This window comes from Podarcis liolepis (assembly GCF_965112155.1).
Source record: "Podarcis liolepis genome assembly, chromosome: 17".
NCBI classification, from domain to species: domain Eukaryota; kingdom Metazoa; phylum Chordata; class Lepidosauria; order Squamata; family Lacertidae; genus Podarcis; species Podarcis liolepis.
Window position 1 is genome coordinate 25,136,607 of NC_139571.1, and position 21,911 is coordinate 25,158,517.

Genomic DNA, 21,911 nt, shown 5'->3' on the forward strand with positions numbered 1-21,911 from the left:
ACAATACATCCTTTGCTCTTCCTATTTGATTTGTTTACACTAATTCTATGCCCCCTTAAACATGCTAACATGTCTTTAGATGCCAGATTTGGACATCCACCTTTCCTTCTGTTCAGAATAGAGAAGAACAAAGGGCTTTTCTCCGCGAGTGAATGTGGTAGTGACTGATGTGCCTTTTCCCCCCACTGATATTTTTATTTGGTAGGGGGGAGGATTGGGGCAGGGAGGGAATGCTCACATCATTTTGTGTTCTGTCCCTTTTTTCTGCTCTTTTTCAATACGGCAGCCATTTTGTTTTATGCCACATACCCCACAGCAACCATTTTGTGGCTGGCTCTAGTGGCACTTCCTCAATATCCCAAGTGTGCCCAGAGGCCCAGAAACATTGGCAATGCCTGAAATAAAGCTCTTTATTTCAGAATGAGCAAGGTATAATGGGAAGAGGGAGAGAGAGAAAGAGTGTCTGTAAAGATTTTCTGGTTGTCTCCATTTGCCACAGGGGTAAGAGAGGCTGAAACAGCCTTGCGTAGAGTCAAGTGATCACACACTTTCTTCACAGCATCCTACACATACAAGACCCACACCTTTGCTTTGATTTACCTGTTCCATCATCTGAGATTCATCCATTAACAACTGACTAATAGGTGGAGCTGCACGGCAACACACCATTGTTACTTTGATGGGCAGGTCTTTTAAAATATTTACTACATCCTTGTGATTTTCTCCAAGCAAAGATATTCCATTTACCTGCCAACAGAAGACAAAATATTATACAGAAATATATATATATATATATTTAAAATGAAATTTGTAAGATGCACAGTGCACCAGAATGACACAAAACACAATGCCCTGCAAGAATTGCAGGCACAATACAGGAAGCAGGTAACACAAATTCAAATGTCAGCTGGAAAGGGTTTCTGAAAGCCACATCCGTTTTTACTATTATCAACAATCCTTTGGGAACTTTTCATCCTCAAAATGCTGCTGAATGAGGCAGGGCTTGCTCAAGAGTGCAGATCTGCACAACTTCCATTCATATGAAGTGGGTTTACACCACACACAAAAATTACAGTGTATTGTGCACCATTACAAATTGATGCATACAATTAGCCAATGCAGGATTTATCCATACAATTTTCATGCAGGAATTTCATATGGTAAAGTATGCTAGTATCTACGAATACTGGAAATCCTCAGCAGAACCGCCTTTAAGGAAGGATGGGAAGTAAAGCAGAAATTATTTCATACTTCTAGTAATTCATCTCCACTGAACAGCTTGCCACATCGTCCAACTGGCCCTTCTGGCAAAACAGATCGGATGAAATGATGTCCCACTGTAGCTTCTAAGCTGATCCCAAGTCCACTGCTTTCACTAAACTTGTTCACGTGAGCTACCTAGAAAGAAGGAACACAATGGCTCTTCAGAACACTGAAGGATTAGTTGTTCTCAAAATTGCACTCGGACCCACGGACAAAAGGGACAGTAGATTTAAAAGCAGCAACCCTAACATTCTGCCACAGATGCTCTACTTTCTAAGCTACAAGCTCACTTCTTTCAAACATCATCCATGCCCATGGATTTCTCACATCAAGACAAGATGGAATCGCAATGTCAGCTGAAAGGGGGCAGCCAGCCGTAACGTCCCATTCTCCTTTGCAAAGGGGAACAGATGCTGGGGAGCTACAGCTGCCCCAGAGATGAAAGGCGGCCGGAGAAAGCCACAAATAAATGAAACAAATGCTACAATCAAAGGAATTGCACCTCCCGTTACACAAGAAGTCAGCTTCCATGGGTGCCACAGGGACAATGGGTAGCAAAATACAGTGCTCTAAAACGGAAGTGTTTCCACGCAACGTAAAAAAGCCCTGGATTCCAGATTCGGTACATGCTGCTGTCACCCTCTGGGAGCAGTCAAGCATGGACCGGATGCACACCTGGCAATATAATCCCCTCTGGCTCCCTAAATCCCAGGTGGAGGAACAGCTGTGCTAGTCAGTGATTGAGAACTGTAGCTCTGACTGTGACCCTGAATTATATTTAAAATACCGCCGCCACCCCAGAGTGCCATGTGTGCTCAGGCAACTGTATCGCTCCTTTGGATGATACAGATCACAGGAAATGTACTACACTGTTCCCTGCTCATCAACCAGCCATAAATGAACAGCAAAATAAATAGCTTAACTGACTAGTTAAGCATGAGAGAAATGCATAATAAAAAATGGAGAATCAACAACCAATGTAAGAGAATCGTGGGAGGGGGCAGAAATCAGACCAGTCCAAAAACAGGAAACAACACCATTTTAACCATCAGACAATTGGATTTTGTGAGAGGGGAGTGCTATAACATAAATGGCTTTGTTCTGCATCCTTGTGAACCATATCCGTGATGCCAGAGTGATCCAGTGGGTGAGCAGAACCACATGAGAAAAGGTGGTCCTTTGAAAAGCCCTTCATTTGAAATAATAACTACATGCAAAGAAGTTTAAAGAGCAAGGTTTTACTTTGAAGGCTGTTGTATGATGAGCACCATATGATGTAATGGGGTGGATTGACTAACAAGCCACAATGTTTTCATCCCCCAAAAGCAGCGATATGGGTGCAGTACTTTTGCTATAGCACTGCCCAGTGTGTAATAACATCAATAAGCAAATGCTGCCCAGAAAGTTGGGATGATGCTCTGTTGTCAGTTGTAATCATATGAGGATTGGACGCAGTGCAAAAAGCAGCGCAACAGATCGCAAAAAAAGTGTTGTCCTGAATTTCAAAATGAAATGGCAAATCACTCATGTTTTACCGAGTTTCTTAGTTCACTTATATATAATTTATAATCATGTCAATTAATTCTATAATGTAAATAACAATAATTAGTAAACTAAAAATAACTGGGTTTCATCTCCTACCTTTCCCCTTACTTCCAGAGCAGGTAAGAGCTACTTCATGTACACATACCATCCTTGCAAAAAAAACCAATGGGAATGCAGTGGTAGCTTAGTTTAAGAACAACTTAGTTGATGAACAACTTGGATTAAGAATGCTGCAAACCCAGAAGTGGGTGTTTTGGTTTGTGAACTTTGCCTTGGAATAAGAACATGTTCCTCTTCCTGTTGAGTGTGTTCTATTTGTAAATTGAGTCCCCCACTGCTATGGGAAAGCACGCTTTGGTTTAAGAACAGACTTCCGGAACGGATTAAATTCGTAAACCAAGGTACCACTGTAAGGGCATAGCATCTGAAAGTGATCTGAAAATAAGGGTTGCTTCACTTCACTGTAGCTTAGTGGCCACCTCAAAATGAATGAAAGCAGACACTAATTCATTTCACTATATATAAATTTTTCAAGGCACACTTCAGGTACTCACTTCATGTTTGCATGGTATAGTTGTGGCAAACAACAACCATTTACGTACTTGGCATAGCTTGGTGTACCTACAGCATAATATAACATACCGTGAACTTATGAATCAGTCAAGTACCAAGTTTTCCTAAAGACTACAGCACTTTATGAACTGTTGTTTGCCCAGAACACATTTTATTTTCTCATCTAAAGAGTACATAACATAGCATTTTATGCTTATTTTTGAGATTTAATATTCTGAAAGACAAATACATAATGTTTACTTCCTTTGGAATTTTGCAAGGACAGCTCTTCCACCCATTCCACACACACACACACATACACACACACACTATAAACAGCAAGCAAAAGTTTACCTACCACCACCTCATAATGTGCTCCCAAAAATGACTGCCATTTGTTCTGCAATGATATTTCTTCATCGGTGGAAGTTAGCTGAAAACCTAAAAGATGCAGTTTGGCAGTTAACTATAGAAGAAGAAAAATCCTGTTGTTATTCTTAGCCTTATTTATTATATACAGTAAATGAACTGTGGCAAAACGTGTTGTGCATATCTATCTGCCAGTTTATTTAAAAGGGGGGGAGAGAGAATGCCATTAATGCACACAACCTGTTAATGTAGAAAAATAAATGGAAATTTGAAATGGAAACTTCAATGTAACTCCCGCAATGTATTTTTTTCTCAAATCAAAGTAGGTTGTACGAAAGCTCTCTGAAACTTTTGTTGCTGTTGCCGTCGCTTTACTGCATCTGTAGCAACTCTTAGCAAGTCGCAAGGCGAACAGTTTATTGTGGGAGCACTTTTGTATCACTTTGTTTATAGATTGGACACTAAACTAAGTACCTTTTTAGCACTTACCCTAGCTATTCAGTTTGGAATTGCATCACCTTGAGGATCAGTCTTTTAAGCACTTATCCTGGCTATTCAGATGAGAGTTGTATTACTGCAAGGATCTTCTTTCATCTCCTCTCTTCCAAAGAATGCTAATTGTGCTCGTCTAGCTTTCTGAATAATTAGGTTTCTCTCTGGCTACCCTCTAGTGCACTTTCTCCTCTCTGTGAATGCAGAAATTGCATGCAGCTTCTGTATTCATCTGGCAGAACTGTTGTCTAAAATACTCCATTTTCCCCCATTCGCCATCGTATTAAATTCCTGTACTTTAAGAACCATAAAATAAAGAGATTTTTCTGGCTGTACTCAGTGCTTTTTTCCTTTCTTAAAAAAATGTTTAGGGGTACTCTCTTTTTCCTACTGATATTGAAATGCTGCCCCTCAATGAGGCCAAATGATAAATACTTGAGGTTCCCGGTCCCTATGGTTGTAATTTGTGGGCAATCGTTTAATTTTATCCTGATTCTATTTTTAAGCTGTATTTTAATTAACTGTTTGATTGTGTTTTAATGTATTTGATATATGATGTTAGCTGCCCTGAGCCTGGTCTTGGCCGGGGAGGGTGGGGTATAAATAAAAAAATTACTTACTTACTTTACAAACTTAGATTTACAAAATGTTTAGGGATATGAATACCCCTGCATCCCCCCAGAAAAAAAGCACTGGCCGTAATGTTCTCTATCAGTTCAAAATAAGAAGTGGTATCTTTAAAAAATACAGCACAAAACATTGATATAGCGAGGTTTTGTTTTCCCCCCAAAAAAACTCTTTATCAAAACAACATAATAAAAGGTCTTGGTTTTTCTTTTTAAAATGCAACTACCACTTAGCATTTATGCTATAACAGCAGGTATGTTGCTAGATACTGTTAAGTGACCAGTTTTATAAGATCCAAAGCAACACCAGTTCCAGATTCAATAGCTGGCACACAAGTTATAGTTATACAATTTCACAAACTTCTTTGGTTATATTAATATACTTAAAATTGGCTTGGCGTTGAGTGATTATAGGCAAATAAATAACCTTCTGCTTACAACAGAAATGTCCTAATATAAAACGCAGAGAGACAGCCAACATTCTCTCAATATGCACGAATGATTTGAGATTTTAGCACTCAAAAGTTTCAGAGGCTACTATTGAATTATGGTCCCTAGAGGGCAGTGGAAGAATGTAAGTTCATAAACATATGTGCACTTCTAATAGATTTAGCCCATGGAAAAAAATAAGAAATATGCTGCTGTAGTGTAGTACCACAACATGAAAGTTTCTTTCGCTCTTTTTTAAGATATATTTTATTAGATTTCCAGGAATTTCACATAAACGTTCCAATAAGAAATAGATTTTTATTTTTTATTTTTTTACTTCCCATCCCATTTCCCATGGTGATTTTTATTTCTCCTCCTTGCCACATCCTATCTTCTGTCTCTTATACCATAACAATAATTTGATAATCTCTCATTCCTTCTGTTGCTCATAGTTCAAATCCTGCTCACGAATTCATAATACTATATGCAACATGAAGGTTTCTTCGGAAAGATGGTAAGGGAAGTGAGGAAATGCTAAAAGAAATGTGTCAGGAAAGTAAACCTGAATGACTCGAAAGAGTTTACATCAAGGCTGAAGAAATACAGGAGAATGCGCAGTACACAGCCAGTGCCACGAAAAAGTGCGAACATTGCAATATTTAACTATGACATGAATATGAAATGATCGCCACAAATGTGATCATTTAATAATGGAAATCAAACCAGCACAACTTATAACCTATCACGCCAAAATATGGTTTACCAGGTATCTAGTGTATAGTAGGAAACCAAATGTATGGCAACACCCAAACCCATTTCTGCAATCCAAAGCAGATAGTAAAAGCAAGAGATCTGTAGAGCCTTTGGTGGGCTGCTATACATTCAAGTTTCCACATCAGAAATAGTGCATACCTATGTTAAAGCAAAGACATGCTCTACCACGACCACCCACAGATGTGTGAATACTTCATGGGATACAAAATGGCTCTATTAAAAATCAGGGGGCATTTTGCCACCAGATTGTGTGTGTGTGTGTGTGTGTGTGTGTGTGTGTGTCTGTGTGTCTGTGTGTACTCTCCAGATTGCATGTTTTAAAAGCTACATCATTCAAAATGACTTAAGAGTCGAAAGTGTAGAAAGCTGTTGCTAGTCTAAAGCAAGGGTGCTTTTAAAAAGCATTTATATATATATAAAACCAATTGTGAGACTCAGAACGGATGTTTTAGTGAAACTTTCTAAAAGACCGTTAGTCATGTAGCACTGACAAGAAAGAACATGTGTTAGAAGACAAATATTTAGAGAGAACATGACAGGCTGTGTCTGAAGCCACTCAACTCAAATACTATTAGAAAATACAGAAATGAAAAAAAAATGCAAATAAAAACAGCTTTTGCTATTATTGTAGAAAGCAATGTTAAACATAGAGATTAGGCCATCACAGATAGGAAGTTAGAAAGTTCCCAAAGAGCAAAATAGAAAAAGGGGAGATTACATTGAAGAAGTTAGGATAAAGCACCGACCCATATTAATGTTTTGGAAACTTGCTTCTGTGAATAAAAGTTCTATGGAAACGTAACCTCTGAAGGATATTATGTATGGTGCTTATTTCAGTTAAAAAAACAACAACATGTTATAAAGGTAAATTCTAGAAACAGCTCCAGACTTTGTCTGTTGTTCTTTCCAGTGGGGTTTTCACAGATTTTTAAGGCAGGGGATGCAAACACACACACACACACACACACACACACACACACAAAGGCAAAAGCTGAGATATGCATGCCAGTGTGTTTCCAATGGGTGGGGGTGGGGGGATTATATTATAAATTCTCAATTCGGACCTGATTGTTCTGGACCAACGTCTTCTCCAGTGTGAATCACACTGCTACCACATGACAATGATGGAGGCTCCTGCTCTCCTTCACAGCTTTCTGGAAAAGAAGAAGAATATTCTGAGCAGCTTCTGTGCACCCCCTTGTTCTGTGATGTGCAATTAATACGTTCTCCTGCTTTCATTTTTTGTTATCCAGCTCCCTCCTGGACCAAATAAAGGGTGTGTTTTTCAAACAAGAAATTCTGTTTGTAGGGGTGTATAATAATGAAAGTAGCTTTTTATTTTTTAAAAAAAAACATGTACTGCATTATCACTGTAGAGTTTTATACATGAAGAACAACTCACCATAATAATCTAAACATTAAATCTTTCTGTCATAAAGAAAAAAATGTATGCTATCAAAATAATTCATACTACTGGCCTTTTTTTCCTTATTCCTTTGTTTCAGATAAAGTGGAAAGAACACAGAACTCCGAGGTTTCTAATAATCACTCTACCTATAAATGTTTGCCAAATCACTGGAAACAATAAATCTGTTCTTCCACCATTTCTTTAGCCACTAGACTGCTGTTAAATACTGTGGATACATAAAGTTGGCAAATATTCTTCTTGTTGTATATTCAATCTATGTCATCCAAAGAGAGGGGAGTAAGTGGAGGTTACAGGTGGGAAAAGTTTTGCCTGTGCATTATTTATTCTACAATGGGAAGAATCCTTCCTGCAATTGCCTTGACCATGCTTTGAAAGACAGAGGTTCAAGCCCCAATCAGAATATTTAAAAGGCTGCTAGTAAGCATGACTCAAATAAGTCCTCTGATGGCCCATTTCTCACATTAAACAGGCCTTGCTTCTAAGTAAACATCTGTAAGACATGTATAAGATTGCATTCTTAATATTTTTATTAGTTTCACTGAAAATTATAAATCTTGCAGTTGCATTATCCATCAATAATGGTTTATTCTTAATGAAGAAAAAATGACCCGTAAGTTTATCTCTCTCACCCCAGCTTTATGGTGAATATGTCTTCTTAATTTGCATGTCGGGGTCCCCAGGGCCACCCCAATAACTCACACATCACACAGAAATTTTTATTGAAGGTTTTTGGCATAATTTTGGCCACAACTTTATTACAATACAAAAATGTGAGTGGTTGCTTAGGCATTGGTTGCGACTATCTGCCCCCCCCCCCCATGGGGGACAGACTGACATTCCACATGCCTGCGAAAGTCAGAAAAGGGGAATACACTTGGGGTAGCGACGGAGCAGGGAACCTGCCCTCAGCCCTCCCCAAATACAACCAGGGGCTCTTGCATGGCCCTAGCCCCTTGACAGGGTGGACAAGCAAGAGTTAGCCCCCAATTTCTTTAACGGAATCCCTCGCAGCAGCAGCATTAGAGGGGCAGGCACAGCCAATCCATACCCCTCAACCAACCAAACCATAAACCAATGCCTAACCACAACCTTACAAGCTGTGATGATTTGCTACACAGTAGGCAAAAACCAAATGGCCCCAGCCAATCAGCCAAATGGACAAAATTCCTACCGGGCCCCTGCCCCAAGAGCAGACGACCCCATGACAGGCATAGCAAGGTCAAAGCGAACAACTCTAAATATAGGGAGGGGGGACGAGCAATCCGATGCACGGGGCGAAAAGAGGAAGCTCTACGCCTCGTGCAGGGAGTTTTAGCATTTCTGGCTGTCAATCAACAAATGGCAACATTAACTTCTTCCCAACAACAAGGGAAGCACAATCACAACAGTGGCCAACGATCAATTAGCCCACCCCACAACTTTGGAGTGTCCTGTCAGCCCCCACAGTAACACGTGCTCTCCATGAAGGAGAACACGCTTTGTCTGAACATGGTGATATGTAACATACTGCAGAAATTATCAGAAACTCAGTATGGGGCTTATTAGCTCTCAGAAGTTATCTCATGGAGTTAAAGCCAGAAGGAAAAAGTCACCACATGAATGCTACAATAAATTCTTACTTTATGGCGATATTATCAAAATTAAAGTTACTTATTTGTTTTCAGATATTTCTTAAGCACCCTTCACCAAAAGATTGCAGAGCAGTTTACAGAAGTGTGGGTAAACACAAACCATGGAAATACAATTCAAAACCAATAATTATAACAAAATAAAAACCTGAAAATCTACAAAAACAATGATTAACACAATTCCAAAAATCTACACTCTAAAATAGGAAGATATCCAGAGTCTGGGCACCACCACAAAAAAGGTCTTCTCCTTCGCAGAAGCAGTGTTCCTCTACTAAGGAGGGTACTTGGAGACAGGCTTCTCCAGAGGATTTTTAAGACATGGAAAGGCTGATATCTTAATGCCTCAGAGAGTCTGATTAGAATCCAACAACATATTTCCATGCAACACCTTGTCAATGTCACATTGCTGCATTTTTAAGCCTTCTAGGATGAAGCATATTGAGCTTCATAGACCCTATATAACCACAACGGGTTTACTTATGTTTTTTGTGGGAGGTAAAACTTCAATACTTGGAGACTCAGGCAGAAGTTGAACAAACAGCAACAAAGTTGGTAAAACAAATTATTCGTGAAGCAATAAAGTTACTTCAGGAAACAGTCAACTATTTAATAATTACCAGTATACTAAAACCAGTGGATGTTACAGGCTTCTAACAAGGTAGCAAACACATAGCTTCTTTTAAACTTCAGTTGCTTGTTTTCAGTTAGATGTTACAGGTTTCTAGACTAATTAGTAAATGCTTGGCTTATTTCCAGCTATTACACCTCAGTTACTTAACTTAGTTGTACCATAGGTGTTACAGCTTAATACTTTGATTCTTAAGCAAGGTGGTACTTTCTGTCAGATTCCCAACCTTCTGTCAATCATACTCCTGAGATACTTCTAGCATTATAACAGACCCAGGGGATCACCATGTCCTTCTTAAATATTTATTGAATATCTCTCCCCTCCTGACTGAAACAAGACCAAAGTATATCACCCTCACAGCTTCTACTTCTCCTTCTTCAAACTCAGCCCTCCAGTTAACTCTTGTCTGAATACTCTCCCAAGCCACTTTCTATCTAAACTGAGAGACTCCTTTCTATAGCTGTAAATATTCTCCTCAGAATGGATCTGACACGCTGACTAGGGCTGGGTGATATATCAATACATTGTCCAAAACCGGTTTGAAGTTCATATCATGATATAGGTTTCATAATTTTTGACCTGGCAATATATTGGAGATCATGGTGTATGTGTGTGTTTTATGCAAAAACCACAATGTGGGAAAAACCATGAAGCCAATCAGTGCCTCTACATAGCTCCATCCTTCTTTCAGACATCATGATATATTGGGAGATCACAATGTTTAACTGGTGAGATATCATGATGTCAAAAACCAGATATCGCCGAGCCCTAACACAGACCAGAAGCAACTCTCAAGTCTCTCCTTTCTCTCTTCTTCCTCCTGCTCTCTCTTAAACCATCTCCCTATCCTAGCACTCTCTCTGAAATAGCTCCTTTTATCTGCCCTCCCAAAGTGCTGGCTCCACCTCTCTCTGGTTGGCTGTCTTAGTAGCCAATCAGAGAGAGGCTGCAGCCCTCTGGTGGAATTCTAAGGCACTGCATCACCAGCTCAGCTGTTCGTCACATATACAGTACAGTTGTTTTACTTGTAAAGTAGTGGAAAAAGTGTTTTAACTTATCAAGTTCCCTATATTGTCGGCCAATCAATCCATTTGGTCTATTTTGACTGATGGCAGCTTTCCAAGATCACAGACAGTGGTGCTATCCATCCATCTAACATAACAAAAACACCACTATATTCTCCTTCAACACTAAGAATAATCTCCAATATCCCATTGCTCTATCCATATCTTTGCTGACTCTCTTAAACAGGGAGCTTCCTGCTGACACTTTATTTAGCTCTGAAATTCCAAGAGGAAATCTTTATAAAAGCTATGGATGAGAACAAATCCCTTACATGAGAAAGCCCTATATGAATTTTTTTTTAGAAAAATGAAATGCAGACTCTAAGGGCAAATTTAACCCATTTTCCCCAGTTTTATAAGCTGTAGAAAGAGAAATAAAATCCAACTCATTTGAAGCAAAGCCATTCTTAATTACCTTTGCCTGTGCCAACATCCATCGTTTGGAAAATTAAATCCTTTTCAACAGCACCACTGAAGTCCTCATGGGGTTGAATGTGATTTCCCTGCTTAAGGCCTCTTCTGACCAACGTGAGTCCAACTGTTTGGCCAGTATGCCGCAGAACCTCCACTGCTTGCTGGTTGGTAAAACCCTGAAGATTTGTTCCATCCACCTGAATGATTAAATGTGTTTTAATTTCCAGCAGGCCACTATAAAGAAGATAAACGTGCAAGAAGTGTGTAATTCAAAATGAGCCAAATCTCATCTTAGCCACTTGCAAAATGTCATGTCTTATTTTGGTCTCCAGCCACTTTTATCTATTATTGCTTTGTTGTCTCCGAATATGAGCATCCCAGAAAACCACATTCAGATTCATTTAGCTTTCAGTGTTTAGATTTATACAAAGCCACTGTGAAAGAAAAGGACTGGGTTTATGTAGCTTTGTAATATCATAACCAAATAGTCCCTTTCCTTCTTGGTTTCTACTGCTGAGTAACAGTCTGGTGTTATAAGTGTTCACATGATAACCAACTACAGCACTTTGATATATTTGTGTCATCAGTGACAGCTGGGATGACCAAATGATTGATACAAGAAAAACTGGAAGGACAGAGCAATTGTGTTTTCTCTCTGTATGGGTACAGCTAATGTGATTGCATTAATAACCATGTTTCCAAGTGCAGATCAATGAAAGCAGGCATGCAAAAACCTGTCTTTGGAACAGACACCTGCATTTGATGATGGAGCTATTACAAACAGGCCCGTGTGAATTATCCATTCCAGTTTCTTTTATGCAGTCTATTCATAGCAGCTTCAAACACTGAATCTAATCAGCCTTCTGCTGGACACATGTCTCCACACCAAGGAGATGGCCCAATCCTATGGCTGGCTATTCAATGTTTAGCATAAGGTGTATTTTCTGTTAGACAAAAGGTATGTAAGGTTCTAAATAAATCAATAGTATTTGGTCAACTGTATACCACAGGGTGGAACGGGGATCATAAAAGTGAGGGTAATAAAAGCAAGTATCCAATAAAATCATTCCTCTATGATTACTTACTGCTATAATTTGGTCTCCAACGTGGATTCTACCATCGTGTTCAACTGCACTGCCTTTTGTGATACTCTTTACAAAAATACCAGAAGGTTCTGTGGTTGAAAAGGAAAAAACCTCATGCAATTAAAACTACTTTTCAGCTCTTGCTGCACCAGCACCTATAACCAGAGTCCAAAATCCCAGACACAGCACAGAGACATTTCGCTGTTCTCTATCATACCAAAAAACACCGAAGCACTTAACCTTAGTACTATGATGTAAGTCCAAAGTCTCATTGAAGACGTTTTCCCCCAGGATATAAGCTTACATTTTAATGCGTAGATGCATACAAGGAGGCAGCCCCAGTTAAATGCCAGCTTCTTTGAACGTGCACAGCCTCCTATATACATAAAATTGTAAGGCTGTTGTCGTGCTTCAGTTCACATGGCCACCAACAGGCAGTCATGCAACTGCAGAGCAACAACAGACTGTCAGGCAAGCAAGCAAGGAAGCAGCTGGTAGCCCAGGTGAGCTATTTAAAGGAGAGTGGGCGGTGCTTTAGAGAGCGGTTAAGCAAGCTGCTCTTTAAAGTGTCTAACCCTCTCCAGCAGTGGGGAGGTCCCTGGTCACCTTGGATGCTTGTAATGGTCTGGCTACCTTCCCCTTCAGCTACTGGTATTTTAGTGGTACCTGAAGATGGTGCTTTTGCAGTCCCGCTTAAGGAGCCTGAAAATTGGTTAAAATAGCCTGAGCCCTGTCCATAATGATTGTCAGTAGCTCTCCAGGGTTTGAGGGAGAAGTCCTTTCCACCCATACCTGGAGATACCAGGGATTGAACTCTAAGACCTCTTGTGTGCAAATCATGGCGTCTGCCACCAAGCTATAGCCCTCCACAGATCTGCTCTTAATATTACCTGAGGTTTTGTCTCCAATGTAACCAGCAATAGTTATTCCTAATCCTTGGATGTTTTTTGTGAGTTCCACATCAAACATATTTCCATTAGCATCATTTTCAACTTGTGTCTCTTCATCTCTCTTAGAAAAAACAAAACAAAAAAACAAATGAAAGAATGTCCCATGAGGACAGTTCTCAGGGACAAAAATTTTGGTACATATTTTACAAACCAATTCAGGTGCCAAAATTGCAAATAGATAGCATGGAACTGGAATGATAGTTGTACAGATGGCAACCCTCCAAAATAGCTGCTGAAAATGTTAGTTTTACTTTTCTTCAAAGTACCTATTTATACAGCTCAATCCAATATACATCAATATACTAATGTACTATTCTGATTTACAGATTTATGATGTATTCTGCACTTGTTTTATTGATGTTGTTTTATTGTTGATTTTATGCTGTTCACCTCCCTTACATTTGTTAAAATGTTGTCTGTGAAGAAATGTTTGCAAATAAGTAAGATAATGAAAATAAATAAACAAAATGTTTTGCTGTTTGGGGCTCCATGAAGTGTTTTGCAGTTTCGAGGTCCTTCAAGATTCACTTCCACAGATATTACTATCATGCAAGAGAAGTAAACTAAAGGTCAGCGTAAATATTATTATTACTGAAATGTTTCAAAATAAAAGATACGCACACAAATATTAAAATTGAAATAACAAGAGGATATGTGACTCAGGCAAATAAAACGACAAGTTGGTCCTGAAACTTTCAATTCAGGAGCTAACACTTAAAGACAAAAGGGTTGTATTCAATGTAGCGCTAAGCTCGGGTCCCGTTAGTCCAAAAAAATAACAAGAATGCAGCAGGACTGCCAACCCTCTCTTTCACCCCCCATGTGCCCCCTAAAATCTGTTGCAGGGGTTTCCATATCCCCAGTGGCGTAGCATGGGGGGGTGCAGGGGGGGCCGGCCGCACCGGGCGCAACATCTGGGGGGGCGCGCTCACACCTGCAGCTCTCTGCCCCTAGGGCAGAGGGGGCACAAATTACTTGCCTTGCCCCGGGTGATGACAACCCATGCTACGCCACTGCATATCCCTCTGGAGCAGATTTGAGGAGAAGAGGAACTCCTTGTGCTGGTAGAGATTAGAATACAAGTTAGAATATGACCAAATTGTTTTACCGAAAATACTGTAGACAAACAAATATTCAACAGAGTATGGTGAGTAGAAGTGTTTCAGTTTTTGCTTACTGCTGCTTTCATATCTGATTTTAACATCACTGTCATTTTTATTTCCATTGTGTAATTCACTTTTAGACACCTGAGTGCAAAATATGACAACAACAACAATAATAATAGCTGTCAGGGAACTGCCATCAGCTCAGAGGCGAGAGGTGGAAGGGCAGCTGGGTTACAGGGAGCCTCCAAAGCTCGTGGGAAGCAGCACTTCCTCTGCGGAGGAGGGAAGCCCCGCCTCTAGTGGGGAAGAGATGCAGGGCTCAGAGGATGCAAGAGAGAGCCAAGACACTGTGCATGAGCAAAGCGGGGGTGAGACAGGTCCCCCTTTACCCACGCCCTCTCTGCGCAGTAGGTTTACACGCAGAGAGGGGAGGCGTCGGATGGGGGTCAAGAGACTACTCTGCTGGGGACAGTTTAAGGACCACCCACTCTCAGATTCTGCTAGTGACTGAGCAAGACATGGAAGTGAGACGTTCTGCACTATATATGTTTTCGCACCGATAAAGCCTTTTGAAAATACCAGTGGGGATCTTGCCTGTTCGCTCTCGAACAACCATGCCAGTAGGCATAACAATAGCCATAATTCCTGATACTATGAAAGTCAACAGGAAATAGAGCTAAGGTTCGCCTATAATATATGGGTTGAACCCAATAATGTCCAGAGACCTTCAAAACAGATTTGGTGGGGCGGGGTGCTGTAGATAGAGAACAGGGAGGTCCTGTTGCACAAAGCAGAACTCCAGTTGTTTACACCCAGTGTGGCACAATGGATCTGCTTAAAAAATCCTCCTTTACTAATAATGATAACTAAATGATGAGCCATGATTTAACAGTGTATTATACAGATGACTTACGGGTAACATACTATATATGCTAGAGAAAGGGGAGCACAAAGGATTCTGGGGGCAGGGAGAGGGGAAGGTCACTGAGTAAAACTAATCAAATGCAAATTCTACTTGGCAAAGTAAAAACAACTTGGGAACTGGGGCATGTAACAATTAATAGCAGCTTTTTTGTGATGATTTCAGGGAGAGCCGATAGGCAACGCTACCGTGCTGCCTACTCTTTGTCCCTAAAAATAGCTACAGTGGTGCCTCGCAAGACGAAAATAATTCGTTCCGCGAGTCTTTTCGTCTTGCGATGTTTTTCGTCTTGCGAAGCACGATCCGTCGCAACTGCGCCTCTTCAAGCGGCTTTTAAAAAAAAGCGCAAGACGTTTTCGTCTTGCGAAGCAAGCCCATAGGGAAATTCGTCTAGCGAAGCAACGCAAAAACGGAAAACCCTTTCGTCTAGCGAGTTTTTCGTCTTGCGAGGCATTCATCTTGCGGGGCACCACTGTATTAGTATACATTCAACTAACTATTAAGGGAAAGAAAGGCTTCTTTATAAACTAAAAGACTGTTTCCCAACCTTACGCATATGATGAGAAGCAATGGTTCAAATAATCTTTCAGGAATTCTTCCTGAAAACTGCAGGGGGAGAAAGCGCAATGAAAAACTGTGAGGTCACTGGAACAAGCCATGCCTCCAGGCAGAAAGGTTTGAGCTTGATCCCCTCTTTATTTCCTTTATTTATTTCAGTATACAATTGTGGCAGTCACAGTTCGACCGAGTAGCACCTCATTCTGCTGAATAAAATCAGCTCAACTGATGCATCAAGTTCGTCAGCTGTCAGATTATTAGATTTCTTTCTTTCTTAAGATTCAGAAAAATACGTGCGTTGTTTTGCTGCATGATATTTCTTTGTTTTCACACACCAAATGCCTCAGATTGCCTCTCCCATTTCTCACGTTACTAACCGCAATCTTGCTTGGCATCCCTTCAGAACGTTAAGCGAAGGACTCGTTTGTGAGTCAGGGAGAACACAGAGGGTTTCAGGGCAGGGGAATTGAGGGAGCCTTTCAGAGAGCAAAGAAAAAGAGCCAGAACAGCAAAACAGAGAAGGGCATACAGCGTGCAATGAAGGTGGCAGCTGGCTAGCTGGCACACGGCTAGCAGCAGCTGAAGTTGTAGCAGCTGACCTAGGTGAAGAGCTGCAGCTGTGTGCCGGCTGGCACAGAAAGGAAAAGGCTGATGGTTGCTGGGGGTGATGAGGTGGGTATGGGAGGCAGGAGGAAGAGAGGCATATTGGGAGAAAGTGTTTTAATAATCCAGCTGGACTGAAAGGGCTGCCACAGAGTAAGTGGGAGGTGTTACAAAACACTGATTGCTCAGCTGTTGTTGAAGCTGTTGTTCAAGTGGCACATTGAGGTTAGTGGGTTAGAAATTATTTGCATGTTTTTATGTCTGGCTCCTCAGAGTTCCCAGTGCACAGATGCACTACTGACTACCGTGAGGGATTGATTGATTTATTTTTAAGTATGGTGATAAGCACACTCTATTTATATGCCTTTGGATTAAGAAAATAGTGAGCCATGAACTCTAAATAATGAACCACCATTGAAGTCTCTATTGCCAGTGCAGCTTCTTAAATTGACCTTGTCAAATCATTACCTGGTTATCCATCATAAAGGTTTGTACTGGTGTTCCTGGAGGAACTGCTGGTGGCGTGGGCTCCTCGAGTGGGCCTCTGGCTATAACCAACTTCACTCTGTTTCCACACTGCCTCAAGACTTGTGCCACCTGCTCGCTGCTCATTCCAGCCAGCTCTGTATCACCAATTTTCAATATGTGATCTCCACTGCACAGGCTACCATGCTAGATGAGGAAAAAACCAATTACTTTACTGGCAATATATATATATATAGAGAGAGAGAGACCACACACATGCACCCCAACAAGAAATTACCATAATAATTATAATAATAATAATTTATTATTTCTACCCTGCCCATCTGGCTGAGTTTCCCCAGCCACTCTGGGCAGCTCCCAATCGAGTATTAAAAACAATACAGCATTAACAGTACTAGTATTGCAACAATAATGATATAGGGGAATTCAAAAAAGTTGTTTATACTCTAATGTATAATCTATTGTTGCAGCAGTAAAATAATAAACACAGGTAAAAGTGATGCCAAGATGTCTAGTGTTTATATTTCAAAAAGTAAGCATAATACACTATTGCAATATACAGCCTTTTGCAACTCTCTGTGCCACATCCCATACTGTTCCAGGGGTTCTTCCAACTCTTAAGAGCAGCTTTTGGGGGGGATTGCAATGAGAAGAGAGTAGTGAAAATTGGGAGCATCTTTTGCAGCTAGCACTGCTTGGTAGGGTTTTAGTGAAAAGAAACGAAGTGGGATTTAGCGCAAACAACAACAACACCACCAAACCACAGTTTAGCATGTTGTCTAAACTATAAACCGTGGCCAATATCAACTAGGATTTGTTTAAGCAAGCCAGCTTCTTATCCTGTGGTTTTAAGATGCTTCTGGCAAACAAACCTTCATGTTTGGCCATGGAGGAGGCAGCTGTAGAAGCACTCTCCCTTCTCATGGTTTCTGGTAGATGGCAGCCCAGCTGGAAGAAGAATAGGAGGAAACCTCCAGAGAGCTTGCCAGTCAGCGGGGTGAAGCGGGAAGGAGAGAGAGAGAAGCTGAGGCTAGAGTGGAGCATCCCTTTTCTCTCTCCACCTCTGGCAGCAACTTCAGCTGAGGGAGTCATAATTTTGCAACAGAATCTGCGCCTGCTGGATGGCACCAGTGCTGTTCTTGGATGGCGGTGGCACTGAGCACAGCTCTAACCGTTTCCTTCTTCCCTTTTGATATGTGCTTATATTGTTGCTGTTTTTTGGAGTGGGGCAGTTCTTAATTAATGAAGCAGTTTTTGCACACAAAAATGTTAACCCCCTCATTTTACTTCAAGAAAATAAAAGACGGGTACCAGTTACAGCCGTACCTCAGAAGCCAAACGGAATCCATTTCGGAAGTCCGTTCGACTTCCAAAACGTTCAGAAACCAAAGCTTCCAAAAAATAGTTCACAAAGCGGAACATTCACTTCCGGGTTTGCGGTGTTCGGGAGCCAAAACGTCCCGAGAACTAAGCGGTTAAAAAACCAAAGTACGATGGTAGATAAAATACTTATAAACTGTAATTCTATATTGTTCTGTGCTATAAACAAGAACATAGTTTGTGTACCTGATCAGCTATTCCTCCTGGAAGGATGGTTTTCACTATCACTCCAGTTGATTTTCCACCCACTATCCCAAATCCCAATCCCGATCCATCATTCACCAGCTCAATGGTCTCCACATGCTGCCAGTGAACCTGCAAATATCAATATTGAAAGTTAATTTCAACAACAACAACAACAACAAGAGGACAAGCATTTGTCTTGTTTCTAGTGTAACAGAGCACAGAAATGTAAACATGCTAAATATTGGCTGAATCCTCACTCTAGAAATCTGCCTATGAGTAATCACTATGCAGCGTTGTTCATTCTGAGAGTATTCAATGGCAAATCAACAGTGTTTACCATCTCAATGAATTAGTTCAAAATGGGACCAGGAATCAAAATTAAAGCTTGTAGCTGAGAACACATGTTATTTTCTATGTAGGCATAGAAAAAGGAATTGAGACCCACTGCTCTGAAGCAGTCAATATAACAGAAAGATATAAAATTATGCATGCCATGGGTGATGAGATGTCTTTCTACCTCATAATCCAATGAAGCTCCATGGTAAAGCTGGTAGAAGCTCAATGTGTATTCAGATATATTCAGTATGCCTCTGAAAATTAGCGTGGGGGAGAAGGCACAGGTTGGCCAGCGATTGAATACAGCTGCCACAATTCCTCACTGCCCATTTGTTTGTCGGGAAAGGGCATCCAAGAGGGGAAATGTCAGCTACCCTAACATCCTCTGCGTGGCTCACCCAGATGGGTGAGCTGGAAGAGGTGGGCCATAGCACTGGCTGATGTAGAGGGATGATGCACTACACCAGCATATAGAAGGGGCTTGTTAGCAGCTAAGAAGGACTGAGGTTCAACTTCCAAGTGGCAGACTGCAGCCATGGTACTGTTAGGTTTCTGTTAGATGCATCTAGGTGTGTGACAGAGCCCTGAAAGAGAAGGTCCATCCTGGCTGAGAGAAAACGACAGGACAACTGTGCTAACTACAGGATTGCCAAGAACCAAGGATGTCTGGGACAATGAAGCACCTGAAGAAAGGAGACAACTGGTGGGCAATATTGGATTGCAAGATCTTCTCAACGTACTTGTCAATTATAAGAAATTCAGGACAGAATTTTTGCAACTAGGGGTAGTATTCAACTAAATTACTGCACCAGCAGAAGCCACCACAATGATTCCTGCTAGCAAAAAAAGAGACTCTCTTTCCCCGCATACCCCCTGAGCATCCCCCCACACCCCAAAAAAATCTGTTCTGGAGGGTTGGAAGAATCTCCAGAATATTATGCAAGGGGAGAGGAGGGAGATGAAAAAGATTAAGCCATTGGCTAAGCACCTTTCTTCTGGAGAAATAGGTTTAATAGCCTCTATCACTATTAGGTGACTGATGGCTTCTTGCATGATTCGCTGTACTTTAGGGAGTGTTATGTCAGTGATGGGTGGAATTGGTCTAGAGGGCAGTACTGATGTGAATTCTTTGCTGCTGCTGTGATTCAATGTAGATGCTTCCCAGAAGGGTAGAATGCTCTGGAGCCTTGTCCACAATCCAAATGGGTCTGATACCTTGACTGGCACTTGGTCATCATCCTTGGAGCCTGAAGGCATGGGCTTCTTTCCATCTGTGGATTCACCAAGTCTACCCTACCGCAAATAATCTGGAACTTAAAGGGAACTCAAAGCCAGGTGGGAGCAGCATGTGAAGAGCTACAAATTCTGCACCTCTGACCTTCCTACTGAAGGAACATTATTGCCTGAGCACTAGGAGACAAATTGACAGCGTGGGAAAACTTCCCTTGGAGACGCAGTTTGACTCAACCGCCTTCTTAATGTTCTGGGAGAAGATTATGCATGACTATCTTGACCTTGAGGCAAGGGGTGATTAGTCTACAAGACTACGGAAAACAGCATTTAAACTGCAACCTAAGCTAAGAAAAAGGAAGGCGTGCTTGTTTTCAATGCTCATACAATGTACTCACTGGATTGGAGTGGGCTGAGATTGTACTAGCAGCTGATGGGGACCGAGAAATCACAGGACTGATAAGCTGAGGCAAGGCGCCCCTGGCCACAACCAGCTGGACACAATCCTTTGCTTTTTGTAGGATCCCGATAGCCTGTTGGTGTGTGATGGTCTGGTCAAGGGGTTGCCTGTTAATAGCGAGGATTTGATCGGCTTCCTGCAGCCTTCCATCTCTATCGTAGGCAAGTGAAGGGTAAAAGAAATGATCAAAATTAAGCGCCACCAAATATTAGTTTGTCAGTTTTTCCAAAATAGTTTCTTTTAATCCTGTTTTTCTGTTTCCCCACCCAAACTTTTTTTAAAAAATAGAAAAAATCTTTCCCTGCAGTTTTGCTGTGAGCAACTATTTTGGCACCCTGGTGATCAGCTTTCTTTGAAGCTAATCCCACTGCCACTGTCTTCTGGCTTCACCCCACAGCTAGTTCCTTCTCCCTGCACCCGCATCCGAGACTAAGCATATTACAAGTGGGTTGCTTCCAGCTCTTCCAGCTATAGCCTGGGAACTTCATTCTTGACTTTGAGCCTGCTGCTTAACAGAGCATGTGCTCTACTTCATTCACGGTACAAGTACTGAATATTCATCAATCCATACAGTTTACTTACCAAACACTGCCATCAGGTGTGTAAGAGGGAGGTGGGGAGGAGACTAGTTTTCCTTCTTTAAAACTGAAGAAGGAAACTACATTGGAAGGGACATCTTTCTGCTCTTAACTTAATCACTAAAGGGATTCATTCATTTGCTGGTGGAGAATTTATTTTCAGGGAATCACATAATCTTCAGACTTGAGTCAAAGTAAGCTGAATAAAATTAAGCTGTGAGCCTAATCCACGTTTCTTTTTAGGATCAATAAATTTATTAAACAGTCTTTAAAACCTATGTGCCCAAAACATACTGGTCACAAACTAAGTCCTTTCAAGTGTCATTGCTTCCAACAGGAGAATGAAACTCATGTTTAATTCTCTTATGCTAAAATCAATAGAATTTTAATTTTTTTAAAAAAAAAATTAAATGCTGCCCTTCATACCAAAAGCTCCCACAGCAGTACAAAACAACCTGCAGAATACACATAACAATACAGAACAAGAATGAAACAAAGAAATATCAAGAATCAAATAAATTATAGAAACCAACAGATTCACCATGTTAAGAAAAGAAAAACTAGGCAGGGGAAGGAGTTAGCAATATATCAGGCAAACAGTATACTGGTTGCAGTAGGACAGAGTGTGAGAAGAGGAAATAGAGGTCATAAGAACTTAGGAATATTCATTCATTCATTCATTCATTCATTTATTCCCCAGCCACTCTGGGCGCCTCTCAAAAGAATATTAAAAAGGGTGGGATACTTTCTGGGCAGTCCTTATCTTTTGCCACACAACAAAGGAAAATTGCAACATGTATAAATGAACACAATAA

At 40.9% G+C, this 21,911-nt stretch overlaps 1 protein-coding gene across 50 annotated transcripts in view; it reads right to left on the reverse strand.

Moving 5' to 3' along the window:
* The window catches only part of MPDZ (multiple PDZ domain crumbs cell polarity complex component), a 125,559-nt gene that overhangs the window by 60,685 nt on the left and 42,963 nt on the right, over positions 1-21,911 (reverse strand). For all 50 annotated transcript variants that reach the window (XM_083482143.1, XM_083482141.1, XM_083482138.1 and 47 more), the window contains exons 6-15: positions 20,457-20,670; positions 18,493-18,621; positions 16,909-17,112; positions 13,192-13,312; positions 12,302-12,390; positions 11,218-11,413; positions 7,115-7,204; positions 3,715-3,801; positions 1,252-1,394; positions 601-747 (exon numbers count right to left, since the gene is read on the reverse strand). In XM_083482143.1, the coding sequence (XP_083338269.1) occupies positions 601-747; positions 1,252-1,394; positions 3,715-3,801; positions 7,115-7,204; positions 11,218-11,413; positions 12,302-12,390; positions 13,192-13,312; positions 16,909-17,112; positions 18,493-18,621; positions 20,457-20,670 (1,420 nt within the window). The remainder of the gene's footprint in view (positions 1-600; positions 748-1,251; positions 1,395-3,714; positions 3,802-7,114; positions 7,205-11,217; positions 11,414-12,301; positions 12,391-13,191; positions 13,313-16,908; positions 17,113-18,492; positions 18,622-20,456; positions 20,671-21,911) is intronic.